Source organism: Xenopus tropicalis, chromosome 3 (genome assembly GCF_000004195.4).
Source record: "Xenopus tropicalis strain Nigerian chromosome 3, UCB_Xtro_10.0, whole genome shotgun sequence".
NCBI classification, from domain to species: Eukaryota; Metazoa; Chordata; class Amphibia; order Anura; family Pipidae; genus Xenopus; species Xenopus tropicalis.
The window spans coordinates 61474274-61489878 of record NC_030679.2 but is presented as its reverse complement, the minus strand read 5'-3'; the positions used below and the strand labels follow the sequence as shown (position 1 = coordinate 61489878).

At 39.4% G+C, this 15605-nt stretch overlaps 1 protein-coding gene across 1 annotated transcript in view; it reads right to left on the bottom strand.

Moving 5' to 3' along the window:
- Positions 1–12620, bottom strand: part of zdhhc17 (zinc finger DHHC-type containing 17) — a 35465-nt gene extending 22845 nt beyond the window's left edge. Inside the window, exons 1-5 of the mRNA XM_002935641.5 lie at positions 12457–12620; positions 8228–8334; positions 7014–7136; positions 3590–3667; positions 1314–1458 (exon numbers count right to left, since the gene is read on the bottom strand). Of these exons, the coding sequence (XP_002935687.3) occupies positions 1314–1458; positions 3590–3667; positions 7014–7136; positions 8228–8334; positions 12457–12519 (516 nt within the window). The 5' untranslated portion in view covers positions 12520–12620. The remainder of the gene's footprint in view (positions 1–1313; positions 1459–3589; positions 3668–7013; positions 7137–8227; positions 8335–12456) is intronic.
- Positions 12621–15605: the final 2985 nt, after the last annotated feature.

The following is a 15605-nucleotide window of genomic DNA, read 5'->3' as shown; positions in this document are numbered from 1 at the left end:
TCCAGTAGCAACTTAGAAAAGAAAAGCATTCTCTAACTTTAACTGTTACCTATTGATTAGTTGCTGCCATGGTTCTAAAGGTGTATAAACAGATGACTAAAATTTTAAGCGCTTTCCTTGTCAGTGATGTAGAATCTTTATTGATAGCCAATACAGTGTGCCAAGTAATATATTCTACATTCAGTGATATATTCTAAATTCAAATGAATAAAAAAAGATGCTGCCTAGCAACATGTAGCTCAAGAGTAAACTTAAAATTACATTTAGATTTTAAATGAAAAAAAAAATGGTAATAAATTTAAAGCAGACAGCTTTTCAGCTTTGCTGAACAAAACTTTTGTATTCAATCAGTACACCAACAGTGCCCCTTTATAAAATAATACATACTACCCTTTTTGTAGAAAAGAATATACACTATCTGAACTTCCATAAATATATATATTTTTACACAATGTATTTTCTGTACAATGGGTGAAATTTGGGAACACAAGAGAGATCTCATCATAGTTGCCTGAATTTAGTATTTTAATACAGACCAAATTCATTCCCATTTTTGTAACCAAATGCACATATCTCAGGCAAGAGTGCAGTGTGAAAAAAACACCTCTCTCTTATAATCCAACGTCTACAATTAAGCGTATAAAAACATCACTTCCTTAGCCTGACCCATGTTCTGCCAATTCAGCAGATGCATGTATGTCTACACTGATAATACTCAGAGGACACTGAACGGACAGATTGTACTTAGACATGTAATATTTAAATTAATGGCTAAACATGCATCGCAAGTACCAAGCTGTAAAACAGGGCATTCCACACAACTAGAAGGCAAATATATATATATTATATTTATTAAACAGCATTGTGGTTATTGTAACCTTATTTGAACGGCACATGTAGTCAGAACTACTAAGCATGGTCAATGGCTGGAGAGAAAAGAACCAGACAGAAAGACTAGGTGGCAACCTTGGTCTGGAAAAAAAAATAAAAATATCCAGCAATCAAAAAATTCATATAAACCTCTCACCACTAAATTCTATGCAACCTCACCACTAAATTCCAGTAACCTGGCTTCCTCAAAAGTAGTGTCAGGCTCTTTTGGGAGAAGGGCATGAAAACTGTGTGTTTAGACAACTTTAACATAGTTAGTTAAGAATAGGAAATGTGCAAAAATCATTTTTAAAAATCATGTGCACAGGAGGAGTCAGTTTAAAGTAAACAAACATGGAAATACAAAATATTCGGTTCTGTTCACATGGAATCATGCAAAATAAACAAATAAATAAATAAAAAGGGGCAAGGTCAAATATTACCTGTCCTTTTGCAATGAGATATGCAACAATAGATGTATGTCCAAACTGTGCAGCTAGATGGATACAGCTACAGCCCTCTCCATCAATGAGTGATGGATCAGCACCATATTTCATCAACTGGACAACCATGGATAGATGCCCTTGTCTAAACAGAAATTACTTTGTTTGTAAAATGAAATTGCAAACATATTAAATAAAAGAAATAACATTCATATAATTCAAAATTTTAAAAATCAATGCAAAACTTTACTAAGACAAAAAAAGATGATGCACATACCTAGAAAATATTTCTTGCTTTCAAACTAATGATTTAATACCTAAAGTAATGTATCTTTTTGACCTATGAAATAATGCTATTTTGCAATATACTGATAAATGCTGGTAGTTATAGTCCAGTAACATTTGGAGGCCTATGGTTAACAGTGAATTAATCATATCCCTGCTAACAACATAAACTCTATGTTGCTTGCAAGAAAGCTACAGATTGCCAGCAATTTATACTCAATGTTTTCATGTTAAAGCGATACAGACACTTCCCTATGAAAATCCATTGGTCAGTATTTGTGAAGAGTTGCAACACAAAAAAGATATGCAGCCAAAAACCCACCAAAGCTGTCCAGAACCCAACAATAATTACTGAAGCAGACACTCCAACATGGGTAAAGGCTTTAGTCATGCTGGGCCAGCATGAACTGCACAAGAACCTTTATCCATGTCAGAGAGTTAGCTTCAGTAATTCAGGAAAGAAAACATTACAAGTCTTCTGAAATCTTATTCTATTCAACAAAAATGATTCAGGCACTCCTGTATGAATATGAACTATTAGCAAAATGCACAGCAACAATATTGTAGATCTGTTGATAATTAAAAATACATATTTAAGTGTGAATTTAAATAAAGTCCATTCGACTTGCACTTGCATTTTACTTCACATTTATTATTACCAATATTGTGCTGTCTTTTTATAACCTTAGCCTTTCCTTTCCATCAGTCTTTTGATTAACTGGCTTTTCACAATTTGAAATAAGGACCAAAAACTAAATTAATTTCTAAATAAAATTTGGATTACTGTAGGTCTACAGTTTTTGTGTGTTGCTGACTTATTTATAGTTCTAAGTATGTATTAGTAGGCCAATGGATTAATAAATGTATTATAATAGTGAAGAGGTGATGTTCTTCTTTGTTAGAAATTTTTATTTGTGCCTAAAATCACTGTGTGTGCTATAGAAAGGACACTGGAGGGAAACAATCTATTTTAAAAGCACTTTTGCGTTTGCATATGAAAGCACTACTTTAACTCACACAAAAGGAACAATTCAGTTTAGCCTTACCTTACAGCTGAGATAACCTAACTAGCTAACAATATTATCAAACTCATTGTTTACATCACTGCAGGAAATCATTAATATTTAGAATAATCAAAGCAAAATGGTTGCTACAGTTCACTGCACTGGTGCAATTTATGCCACACTGTCAGCTTTTTGCTTTGTTAGAACAAATCAATAAAACATTGAAATTATAAAAGGAAACCTAAAGTGCCCTGAGGCTGTAACAACATAAAGAGGACTACAGATGGCCAGAGAAAAGGCAATCAGAGGTGCATCTGTTCCACTGGGCTTAAATTTAAATAACTAGACTTAAGGTGGGCGTGCACATTGCGATCCCGATCTTCTCCCGATATGCCCACCTAGTAAATATAATCCTTACCTAGAACCAGTGCTCCTATTTGTTAAAAAAAAAAGTGCCCTGGCCCAGGGTACTATTTCTTGGGTAGAGCGCCACTATCTCTACTGATGCCCGTGCAGTCCTCTCCTCTTTGCTGTACTGGACAGTATGCATACTGTATGTACAGTATGCAGTAAAGTACAAATATAAACGGTAAAATCTGAAGTCTTACTTTACTGCATATGTGGTAGGACAGCAAAGAGGGTTGCTGGAACATCGGCACAGAGAAATGTGGTACTCATGGGATTGTACCCCTAGGAGGCACACTGGTTAGTGAATAAAACAGATTATATTAACTGATGGGTAACCTAACACATTGACACCCCCAGTGAATGTGACTTGACTTGTTCTTTAATACTCCCTCCATGAAAGTATGGAGAGTGTGCAGAAAAATGGCAGCCATCAAACACGGCACAAGTGTCTTTCTGTAGACTGTAGATAATATGTTACCATTGTTTTTTTGTGCACAAAAGCTAAATTCAATTTACTAGGTCAAAAGGGGTTGGGTGGCTGGTTAGACAACAATAACTGGGAAAAAAAATCAGTCTCACCTCGTTGCCCAGTGAAGTGGTGTGGAATTTAGGTCTCCTCCAAGTTGGTCTACTATCGCACCTTTTGATATGTAGAACCTTAAAGATAGGCACATTTTGCATAAAGGGTTAGAATCATATAATAAACATTTATGGCCTAATTTACAAATTAAGTGCAAACCTATTATGGAATTTATCATTTTTTTACCGACATCTCGCAATGCTTGGTGCCTATAACAGCTTATCACAAGTCAGGTCCCACTAGGGGATCCTGGAGGTTATTCCAAGGATCCCTACTATCCATGCACACAACTGACAAGTTGTGCAGCAAGCTAAATTGGCTTATTGGCACTTAACACACCTGGAATCAGATTTAGATTTCTCATTATCATAAACTTGTGAAATCAGTGAGAGTGACAAGCAGAACTCTCTACAGAGTACATGTTCATAAAAAAATCATTATGTGTTTTGTGCTACAGGGCACTTAATCGTAGGCTATTTTTTTTTTTATAAGGACACACGGAGCTAATAATAGCAGCTACTTGTCATGGCTACTGAAATAGACAATGCTGATCATTGTCTCTGCGTGTGTTTTAGCAGAGGCATTTCTCAGTATTGTCTATGGCAGGGTATTTTCTGGAGTTTAGTAGCCATGGAAAAGTAGCTGCTACTAGTAGCTCAGTGTGTCTTCACCCTTATACAAAAAATAGCCTACGATTAAGTGCCCTGTAGCACGAAACACATACCATTCAGATATTTTAAGGGCAGAGGTACAAGGGGAGATTAGTTGCCCAGCGACAAATCTTCGTTGAGTCGCCCGAGACAACAAATATTTGTCGTTGGGTGACTAATCTCCCCGTGTACCCCTGCCCTAAATGGTACAACCTTATAGTTCTTTCATTTCTCTTGATTAAACTGTGTTGCAGTCTTTCTGCTCATGTTTGTTAGAAAAGCTATCTGGTATCACAGTATTCCCTGTTCCCCAGACCCCATTCCCAGCACATCATCTACTGTGTAGAATTGTCTCCATGTAATGAATAGGTCAGCTGAGATTACTGATATTTGGTCTGATGTTTACATTATTCATTGCAGAGCTTGATCTACAGTTATTGAACAACAGGTCTCTTTTTTAAAGGTGGCCACACACATTAATATTTTTCTCTCCCTAACGACCAATTTCAGTGTGATCTGACGAATCTGTCAAATTATCGTAAGGTTAATAGGTACCAAACAATCACAAATCTAATGATTTTTCATCTGACATCATTTAGAAAATCGATTGGGCAGGTTTGAAAATGTGCGTTGTTTTGTCATTAGCAACGATATTTGCCCATTGTCCAACTGTCTGCAGGACCGACCAGGCAGTTTTGCTAGCTTCAACTAGACAATATCACTTGAAAAGTTTGTTTCCGTCGATGGACAAATCATGCTTTCAAGCAATCTTTGTATAAGCTTGGTCCTAAAATAACTAAAAGATCTTTTAAAAATCTTAACATGTATGGCCAGCTTAACAGTGGGATCTCCTTAACAAGTAGACTTTGAGGCACCCCTCAGTCTTACAAACGAAATCTCTAAACTCACACTTTAAGATCCTCCTTCTACCATTAATTCTGTTATTAGTACCATATCTGCCTCCCTAATGTATGTGTGTATGTATGTATGTATAACTTTATTTATAAAGCGCCACAAGGGTACGCAGCGCTGTACAATCTTACAGAATACATGTGCCATGTGGTATGAGACACAGTAGGAAGGAGGTTCCTGCCCCATAGAGCTTACAATCTAAGTGGTTGGGTAACATACAGGCACAAACTGGAAGGTAAGAGTGCACCAGGTATGGGCATTTGCCCTTAAGCGCAGGACTGGGCAAAATAATGTTGTAGTGCTCCAGAAGGTAACAGCTGAGCTTTTTCTTAAAGAGAGTGGGTGAGTGTTCCCTACAGAGGGATTCAGGGATAAGAGTTCCAGAGGTAAGGAGCAGCGAGATAGAAAGGTTTAAGACGAGAGAGCGCAGTGGGTGTGGATGGTGTAAAAAGACGGAGGCTCTGAGAGGAGCGGAGGAGACGACCAGGAACATGCAGGGAGACCAGTGAAGAAATGTAGTGAGGAGCAGAGGAGTGAAGGGCTTTGAATGTTAGCAGAAGGATTTTGTAAGCTATCCTTTGCTTAACAGGTAACCATGCAAGAGAGCTTAAGTAAGGCTGAACAGGTTCCCTCTTTCGGAGAGAGCAGGAAGATCCTGGCAGCAGAGTTTAAAATTGATTGCAGGGGAGAGAGGTGGGAGTCTGGGAGGCCGGTTAGTAGGAGATTGCAGTAATCTAAGCGGGAAAGGATAAGGGCATGGATTAGTGTTTAAGCTGTTACTTGTAAAAGAAAGGGGCGTATCTTGGCAATTTTGCGGAGGAAAAAACGGCAGGTTTTGGCAGTGTTATTAATATGGTTAGAGAAGGAGAGTGACTGGTCAAAGATAACCCCAAGGCAGCGTGCAAAATTTACAAGTTTGAGGTGGCGTCGGTTCATCCAGGAGGAGATAGCCAGGAGGCAGTTACCAATCTGGGTTTGAACATCAGCAGTTAGTGCAGAGGTGTCTAAATATATCTGGATGTCAACTGCATATAATTGATATTTAAGACCAAAAGAAGAAATAAGGTCTCCTAAAGAGAGAGTGTACAGGGAGAACATCAGGGGACCAAGTACAGAGCCCTGAGGCACCCCCACACTAAGCGGAACTGGGCTAGAGGATTTGTTAGCAAGAGCAACAGAGAAGGAGCGGTTAGAGAGATAGGAGGAGAACCAGGATACAGCCTGATCCCGGATACCCAGAGAATAAAGAATTTGCATAAGAATAGAATGGTCGACAGTATCAAAAGCAGAGGAAAGGTCTAGGAGAATTAGGACCGAGTAGCGTCCTTTGGCCTTGGCAGTCTGGAATCATTTGCCACTCCACATAAATAGCACTAATAATCTTCTATAACTACTACTAAAAGAAGAAATATACTAGAAAATAAGGCTGACACAATATGTCTCAATATGTCTTCAGAATGTGAGAATATATACCAGTGTAACAAAAACCTGGCACTTAAGTGATCATTTCAAAAATGTCTGAGTTTCTCTGTCATAAAACAGAGGCTGAGTTGGATGAGCCCAGCATGATGTGCTACATTGTGGGGGATTTTAGTACTTTTTGGTTAGCCATATGAGTCTTTGGAAGTAGTTGTAATAAGAAAGGATAATATAATTAATCAGTCCCTCCAAGCCTTCTGGAGGTTCAAATGGTTGAAACAAAGAAAGCAGTTTATTGAAAAAAAAAAATGAAAAAGGTACATCTCATTAAAAATAGAATGAATAGAATAGTATGTGTGAAAAAGATTGATATTTTTTTTCTCTCACTTGATTTGGGGAAGACACCCGCTTTAACTTAGGCATCTCCCAGCAGAATACCTACTTCACCAAATCCATCCTATTGTTAATCGCTGCCCAGTGAAGCAAAGTGACATTTTCTTTATCAGGCTGACGGACATCATATCCTGCATCAACAAGTTCTCTGCATCGCTCGTAAATTCCGTATCTGTAAGGCATGACACAAACAATGTACACACATTGCTAGCAGAAATTCCAAAGGGCACTTAAATTCTTTTCACGATTAACAATATGCAATCATTATAAACACATTGTGCAGAGTGTTTCTGTATACTTCTTGTGCCCTTACATCCCATTAATTTTAACAGTATTTATGGGGGTGTGGGTTTCTTTGCCTTACATTTAAAAAGATACATTTTTTATATATTTTTTTTACATTGTGTGTTATTATGTATGTTATGGTTAATATGCAAACCTTACTCAATAGCTGTAGCAGTGTTATAGGAGGTAAAAAATATAATATCTCCCAAGCTAATGCAAAGGTGGAGGTATTATGAATACTATTCCTACAGGGAATAATGAGAATATCCATGAAAAGGTTTATTCAAGTGGCAAACTATAAAAACCCAAAGTTCATAACAGAATATAATTCCAATAAAGACACACTGAATTAATCACTAATGGCTTAGGTCAGAGGATTAGGTCTAAACCTAAACTCTAATTTTAATTCTCAAATTTAAGTCAACTCTGTAGCTTTTTTAAGAAGAAAAATCATCACTTCCAAAGTAGTCACATGACGATAATGAGTTTGTTCTGTTTAGCCATATACTAACCTTCACTGAATGCCACACACCCAGTTTATAAGTCTATAAGTAAAAAAAAAAAGCATATCCCTCCGTTGTTTTCTGCATTCAAATAGCATGTCATAAATCCCTCATAATAGTTTTTGCATTTCTAAATACACGAGACAGCTTCATATTATTTCACTCTGTTATCTGCTGAGCACTGATTCCCACAGGATTACTTGATGCCACTGGTTTCATGTATAAACTGATATCAGGGTAAGAACAATAAATTAACCAAAAGAAAAATGTTGTTAGTTCAGAAGAATAATGAAGTTATGTAAAGTTAACCCAGGTGCAATAACCCAAAGCAACCAATCAGGAGGTAGAATTTAACGGTCACCTGAGCAAACTTAGACCCTTAGACCCCTTAATTGTAAAAAACTATAATAAAGTGATGCGTAAAAATAAATATCCAACGTCAACATATTAAGCAATCAGAAATAGTAATAATTACTGTGTGGCCTTGACAATATCCCATGTGCTATAATCGTCCATGTGGCTTTTGCGTCCAAGTGAATCACTGCTGTATCCATGATTATAATGGCTCTGAGTCTTGATCTCCTGTAAGACAAATTTACCAACATTAAAACGCACAAACGAATAGATTAGTTACTAGCTTACTTGGAAAAAAGGTCACAAACATTCCAGCAAACATCCCATGCCTGTATTAAACACTCCTGTATTATAAAAAAAAAACAATGATCAAGTGATGAGATACACCTTGTGTTTCATTCCCTCTTCTTTTTATAGACTGCCAGCTCTATTCAGCTGTACCTCCTGTATCAATCAGTATTTGTATGTTTGAAGAATGGACCTTTCTATTATTCAGCACTGCAGAATATGCTGGTGCTTTATAAATACAATACAATAATTGTATACAAAAATGAAGCACAGCCAAACAAGACAATTCAAACTTCCTTATAAAGAAAAAAATGATTATGAAACCATATAAGATAAAGGTATTGGACCCCTTATACAGAACCCCTTACCCCATTTTAAAAATAGTTTCCTTTTTCTCTGTAGTAATAAAACAGTACCTTGTACTTGATTCCAACTAAGATATAATTAGTCCTTACTGGAGCCAAAACAATAATATTGGGTTTAATTACTTTTTAAATATTTTTTTTTAGTAGATCTATGGTAGGAGATCCAAATTACAGAAAGACCCCTTATGCAGAAAACCCCAGGTCCCAAGCATTGAGGATAACAGGTCCCATACCTGTACAGTAATTATATATAAACTGGATAAGAGCTATCAAACTATGTTATAATTAAATATAATAATCGTAATAACATCAATAAAATAAAGCCTATAAAGAGTCTTGCAAGCCAAAAGGGTCTCTCAGACAACAGGGTCGGACTGGGCCGCCGGGAAAAATCCCATTGGGCCCCGCGGCCCAGACCCGACCCGACCCTTTTTGCGCTCCCTCTGCCCGACCGCTACTCCCGATGCGTTAAATTACGCGCACTCTGGGGAGGATGTCAGGTGGGGGGCGCTGCGAGGGGGGTTAGGGGGGAGAGACTTAGGGGACGCGGCCGGCGGGGGCACCTGCAGGGTCCCTGGGGCGGGAGCCCCGGTGGGCCCTTCACCCCCCAGTCCGACCCTGTTAGACAGCATGTACTTACTTCAATCAAAGAAAAAGAGGTAAGATAATATATCATATAAAGTAAAACAAAAACGAAAAACAAAAGTAAATTTCTCTGCATATGATAATAAATGCTCCAATTCACAAAATACAATCCGTACCAATCTAAACAGTGAGGTCCGGGTGTAAAAACCCCGGACGTATCGCAAATGCTGTTCAAGGAACACAATGGTCAAGCATAGTCAGTACAAGTCAAAATAGCTCACCGGTATCCCTGGCTGGTCCGGGTGCTCAGGGCCCCGAACCCGTAGCTGAAGGGGGAAAAAAAAGCCGATTTCAAACGTAGTGGACACCAAGCGCTCCGGACTCCGGGGTCTCTCATAAAATCAAATCTTTATTGTTGCATTAAAAGAAGGAACGCCTCAGGCGTTCCTTCTTTTAATGCAACAATAAAGATTTGATTGTATGAGAGACCCCGGAGTCCGGAGCGCTTGGTGTCCACTACGTTTGAAATGTACTTACTTCAACCTTGGAACCTATCATTCATCCCTTTAGGCCACTTAAAAAAAAATTCCTGTTGCAAATGACTGCTAGTTAGGTCAGCTTAAGGGCTCTGGCACACGGGGAGATTAGTCGCCCGCGACAAAACTCCCTGTTCGCGGGCGACTAATCTCCCTGAGTTGCCTTCCCCTGCCATCCCACCGGCGAAAATGTAAGTCGCCGGTGGGATGACACACGCGGCGGCGCGATTTTGCGCAAATCGCCGAAGTTGCCTCGCAAGGCTTTTTCGGCGATTAAGACAGATAAGACCGAAATCTACAAAAAACTAATGGTATGGCTGGAAACAACATAACAGCAATCACTCAAAAAAAACAGGGTTGCATTTTAAATTATAATAAATTATATATTGAGACAAGTCAGCTATTTAAATTGCAATGCTAAACTGCTAAAAAATCCTGCTATTTTATGTCAAAACTATATAGTCAGATCTGCCCTCTCAGCCTGATGAATGAACAGGCAAATTGCTTGACCAACTGAGCTACATAAGGTGGTAGCCAAATAAGGCCAAGAGGGGCCCTAATTCAATTATTAATAAAGTTGACAAGGCAACTACCAAGCACACAAAGCACCCCCCCCCCCCTCAAGCCAACAGATGGCTGTTCCTGAAGCAGCACAGGCGACATCATAAAAAGGGATGCGTGTTAAATACTAGTGCAGAAACAAGTGCTGCTGTTTAGGTTTAGTGAATGTTGTTGGTTGAAGAAGCGAAAGTTAAAGTGAGGGGTTGTGGATTAGTTAAAGACTGGGAGGTGGAAATGAACAGAGTCCAAGATACTGACAGTTTACGTTTCACCTGTCATTCTCTTGCTTTAAACGTCTCATGTCAACTGCTGTTACTTTTCTATTGGGTCAGCGGCAAGGGGAAGTATACTGAACAGATGTGGGCCTGGGCATGATATGTGGGTTGGCTACAGAAACAACATGCAATGTGTGTTTGGAATGAATAGCTTTGCCTGCTGTATTGTTATTGTACTGTTCTGTTCAACTCCAGTGTGTGCTGTGATTGGGGGGGGGGGGGGGGGGGTGTTATTAGGATGCTGCACTAAGATTATGGTGGGGTGCTGTATATGGTACATGCCTTAACTGCCCCTCTCTTTGAGCCATCTTTGTGACACTGTCAACATATGTCCAGGTTCTGGCACTCAGAAGTAGTTTATCATTTACAGACAATATGCTGTTTAATGTAATACCTGTTCTGCCCTGTGAGTTATTCTGCATCTGCCAAATAGGAGTAATACCATGATGCATTGATATCTCACCTTGCCCACACTGTACCCCAAATGTCTGGCCTGTGATGCAGGTCCTATCATCATATGGAATGTATCTATCATCCAGTGCATTCACCATTTTACCTGTGCCACGCCATATTTCCACCCTGCTTGGGGTGGGATGGTGGTGGACCATGGAAGCTCCTTGGCAGGCTCTGCTCCAAGCTTCAAAACTTAATATAAAATGGCTCACGAAGTCCAATATTTCACAGGATAATCATTGATAACACTTACATGCATGATCCAATAACCCAAAAATATTAGCATTAGCAAGACTATGAAATCAGTATTACTGTCTCCCAAAATGTTTAGATTTACCTGAAAAACACAGGTTCAACTGAGGCTAAAAAATAATACAGACTATTCCTTATTATTAGTCCTCTCCTATTTCCTAAACATTTCATATGCTTAACTGGAATTAGAAAAGCTAAAATGACTCACTATACATTTGTTTCTGCAAATCTACTATCACATTGAATAACCCCCTCATAATCAATACATCATATGTTAAACTTTGTAATGAACTGTTGAGTGGATATTCATATATGATATAAAGAAGACCGATGTGTCAGCGTAGCAAGAACAGGCTCATTTTTCTTTAGAATAAAGACAAGGCATGCTGGAGTGAATGAGAGAGCAAAGTGGTCCATTCTTAAAAAAAACTCTACTAATATGCTTGAGGGAAACCTGTCTTCATGGTCCCAGAATTAAAATAATATCAGCAGTGCCATAGAACCGACTGTGAGAGAGAGAGAAGGCTGTGAGCCTGGGGTATTATGACAGGAGAGGCACATCACTGCTGGGACCCTGAGACAAGGCCAAAGGCCCACGGGAAATAAACACAAGCCGTACATACAACAAACAAAATGACTCGCTTGGTTTCCACCTGTGCCCCCTGCACTGCCTGATCCCCTGACCTCCAGCACTGCCTTACACCCAGCACTGCCTGACCCCCTGCACTGCCTGATCCCCAGGGGCACGCAGCTCACCTAGGGATTGCACTCCCACACACAGCAGTTATCCTATACAGTGCGTAGAGGTGAGAATGAAACCCACTGTGACATATATCCCCTATGCTCGGATACACACCCACACTGGGACTGGGCCGCTCTGTTCCCCTTGTACATCTCCTGAGCATCCTCTGCAGCAGCTAACAGCCAGTCCCCACAGCCGCCCCCTGCCCGATACCCGGCACCCCTCCTGTACTAGCCCCGGCCCGGAACTTCCATGTGGGCTCCCGCAGCTATATATCAGAGAAAGCGTATTACCTCAGGGTGCAAAATAGGGACGCATCCAGCTTCTTTCTCATACTCCTCCATAGTATCGGCCATCTTGGTGTTAAACCTCCCGTTGCATGATGGGTAATTAGAGGCGGGAGGAAGGAGAGGCCAATTCTGCTCCGACAAACACAGGGCAATGTGCGTGTAAAGGAGCGCACTATTGACCGAGTGTAGGATAATGTCAGGCTATATTTTCAATGGAACGCCGGAAAGGACTCGTGAAAATTTCATACGAACGTTATAGTTCCAAGTACGCTATTATATTGGGAGAAGACATACCTTACATATTTTGTATAGAACTTGTAATTCATAGGGTTTTGCTATAAGTGTGTAGCGTTTATTCTAAACGGGGTTGTGTCTATTTAATGGCCGTAATACACACAACATTTGCGTGTCACACCATCAAAGGTAACCATGATGTTACTCTGGCAGAGGATAGTAGGGTGCAGAAGGGTGGCAGCTTGGGCAGAAGGGTGGCAGCTCGGGCAGAAGGGTGGCAGCTCGGGCAGAAGGGTGGCAGCTTGGGCAGTGGGGTGGCAGCTTGGGCAGTGGGGTGGCAGCTTGGGCAGAAGGGTGGCAGCTCGGGCAGAGGGGTGGCAGCTTGGGCAGAAGGGTGGCAGCTCGGGCAGAGGGGTGGCAGCTTGGGCAGTGGGGTGGCAGCTTGGGCAGAAGGGTGGCAGCTTGGCATGAGATGTTATTTGCATTCAAATATAAGTCAGTAAGCAGTATTGTGTCACCACAAAAAATACTTTTAAAAACTGTGGCTAACAATATATTAAATCGTAGGTCTATGGCAGCTTAGCACAGAACCTCTGGCATTTACCAGATTTTCCAGATGATGTTCTGGGCTGCCATCCTATAAATAATAGAGCTAAAGATGGCCACACATTTACTTTCTCTCAATAAAGGTCATTTGTTAGATTGGGCAGGCAACATTATTGTAGAGAGTAAATTATACACAAACTGATAATAAGACCAAACCAGTGCTGTTAATGAACCAATCCATATCCATGGTACAAGTATGTCTTAAGATTGTTTGAATAGTGTTTGTAGAGGAGAACTAAATTCCACACTGCCATACGTTATATATGAATTTATTGCAGCAGCCTAAGGGTTTAACATCTCTAATAATGCAGGCCTTCAAAGTAGTGCTCAGTATGTTGGATTTTGTTAGGAGTGTCAGTGACACTGCACATGGCGTACTGTAAAATTTATATATTCTATATATACAGTATTTTGTGAGTTGATCCCAAACCCAGATAACTGACGACAGCTAAAAAGAATGTGCAGAGAATCAGCAGAAAAGATGGGGAGCTACTGGGGGCATCTTCAGAGACAGATCTTCCCTACTAAAGGGCTTTGATCGCCTTTGGCTGGTACAGAGCACCAAATGTTCAGCATTAACACCCAAATTCTTTTCTAGGCTTCAGTTCTCTTTTAATATCCTAACACAAGTAAGTAAATGATCTCAATACAATTTTCCTAAAGTGAAACTCAATTTTCCAGTACTGAATTAGGTAACATATTTCTCTTTAAACATGTATTATATAGTCTCTAAAAAACCTTCAGTATAGGGTGTGAGACAGGCAAAGCTAATAATACAGGCACAGAATAAAGTTGTATTATCTTTTGGCAGTGAGCACTAATATTAAGGATATCTTTTGGCAATAAAGGGTAATAGAAGGGTATTCTATGGAAAGAGGAAATATCCATACTGTAGCTGGCTACTATGGTACTGTGGTTAATTACCCCACTGAGGACTGATAATGAGATGAAACCATGGCACTGTTGTTAATCCTGCTGGAAGGACAGATGGAGAGGGGGTTCTGACTGACCCTGACTGTTAGAGTTCATAAAGAGGAAGACTTGTAAGTTCCTGAAAGTCTTGTGGCTCAGCTTTCTTTAATCTAAATGATATAAGTAATTTAGAGGTTTAGCATAAAATTATTCTATTTCTTTTCAAACAGTCATCATAATTCCCTCAATAATATTCAACAAGGAGCCTTTTGCTATCTTGATATCTTGTCCATTTTAGTAAAAACTATTCCTGTTGACCAGGATAGACAAGGTAGCTCTACACAAAAGGTATTTTTGTAAAATGAGGCAACATCAGTAGTAGAGATGGAATTCAGGTTTAATTGCACAGTACTGCATTATAAGGCAGATGAGAGGGAAATTAGAGAGAGTTCTGTGACAGCAGGAGGGCTATCTAATTACAATAGTATATCAAAAGGTGACCTCGCACTGTAATCACAGTTTGATCACAGTCTAGGAGCAGATGGGCTAAACCATTGTATACAAGGGCTACTCCTTTAAACTGGCCATTCACGCACCAATATAATCATATGAAATGATTTTCGGCAATTGGTTGTTTAGTCAATAGAACGGACAGGTTAGAAAATTTTGGTAGGAGAACGATAAAATCTGTGTATTGTGTATCTGACGGTATCTTTTCGGGACCTACAATGCATTTCCAAGAAGTCACTTTCATACGCCTGGTGTCTACAACTATTTCATGTTCAGAATGTCTTCCGATTTGTTATTTTTAGGGCTTTATCCTACAATTTCAGTCTTAATGTTAGTTTTACATTGTTGCATTTAAACATACGATCGATATCTGAACGTTCTTCGGAAAAAGACTAAAATCTGAACATGTATGGCAAACTTTTGTGCCAAATTACAGTGCTGAGATTGAAAATAGGTGAAAATAACAGTGCTGTGATTGAGAATAGTGCAAATGACAGTGCTGAGATTGAGTAAAAACTGATAACGGGAGATAATAAAACTTTGGCTTCAAAATAAAAGCTGCAGTTGTTTTTCATTTTTTATTTTTTATAGTTTTTTTAGTTATTTAGCTTTTTGTTCAGCAGCTCTCCAGTTAGCTATCTCAGCAGCTACCTGGTTGTTTTAGTCTTGTTTACCTTTGCAACCAGGCAGTTATTTGAACAAGAGACAGGAATCTGAATAGGCAAAGGGACTGAATAGAAAGATAAGAAATAAAACGTATCAATAATAATAGGTTACTACCATACAAAGCAATAGTCTTTTGTCTGCTAGGGTCAGTGAAGAGATGCAGAGGAGGAAGGCATATGCAGTAATTCAAAAAATATAAATAATAATTGTATGATATACAAGAA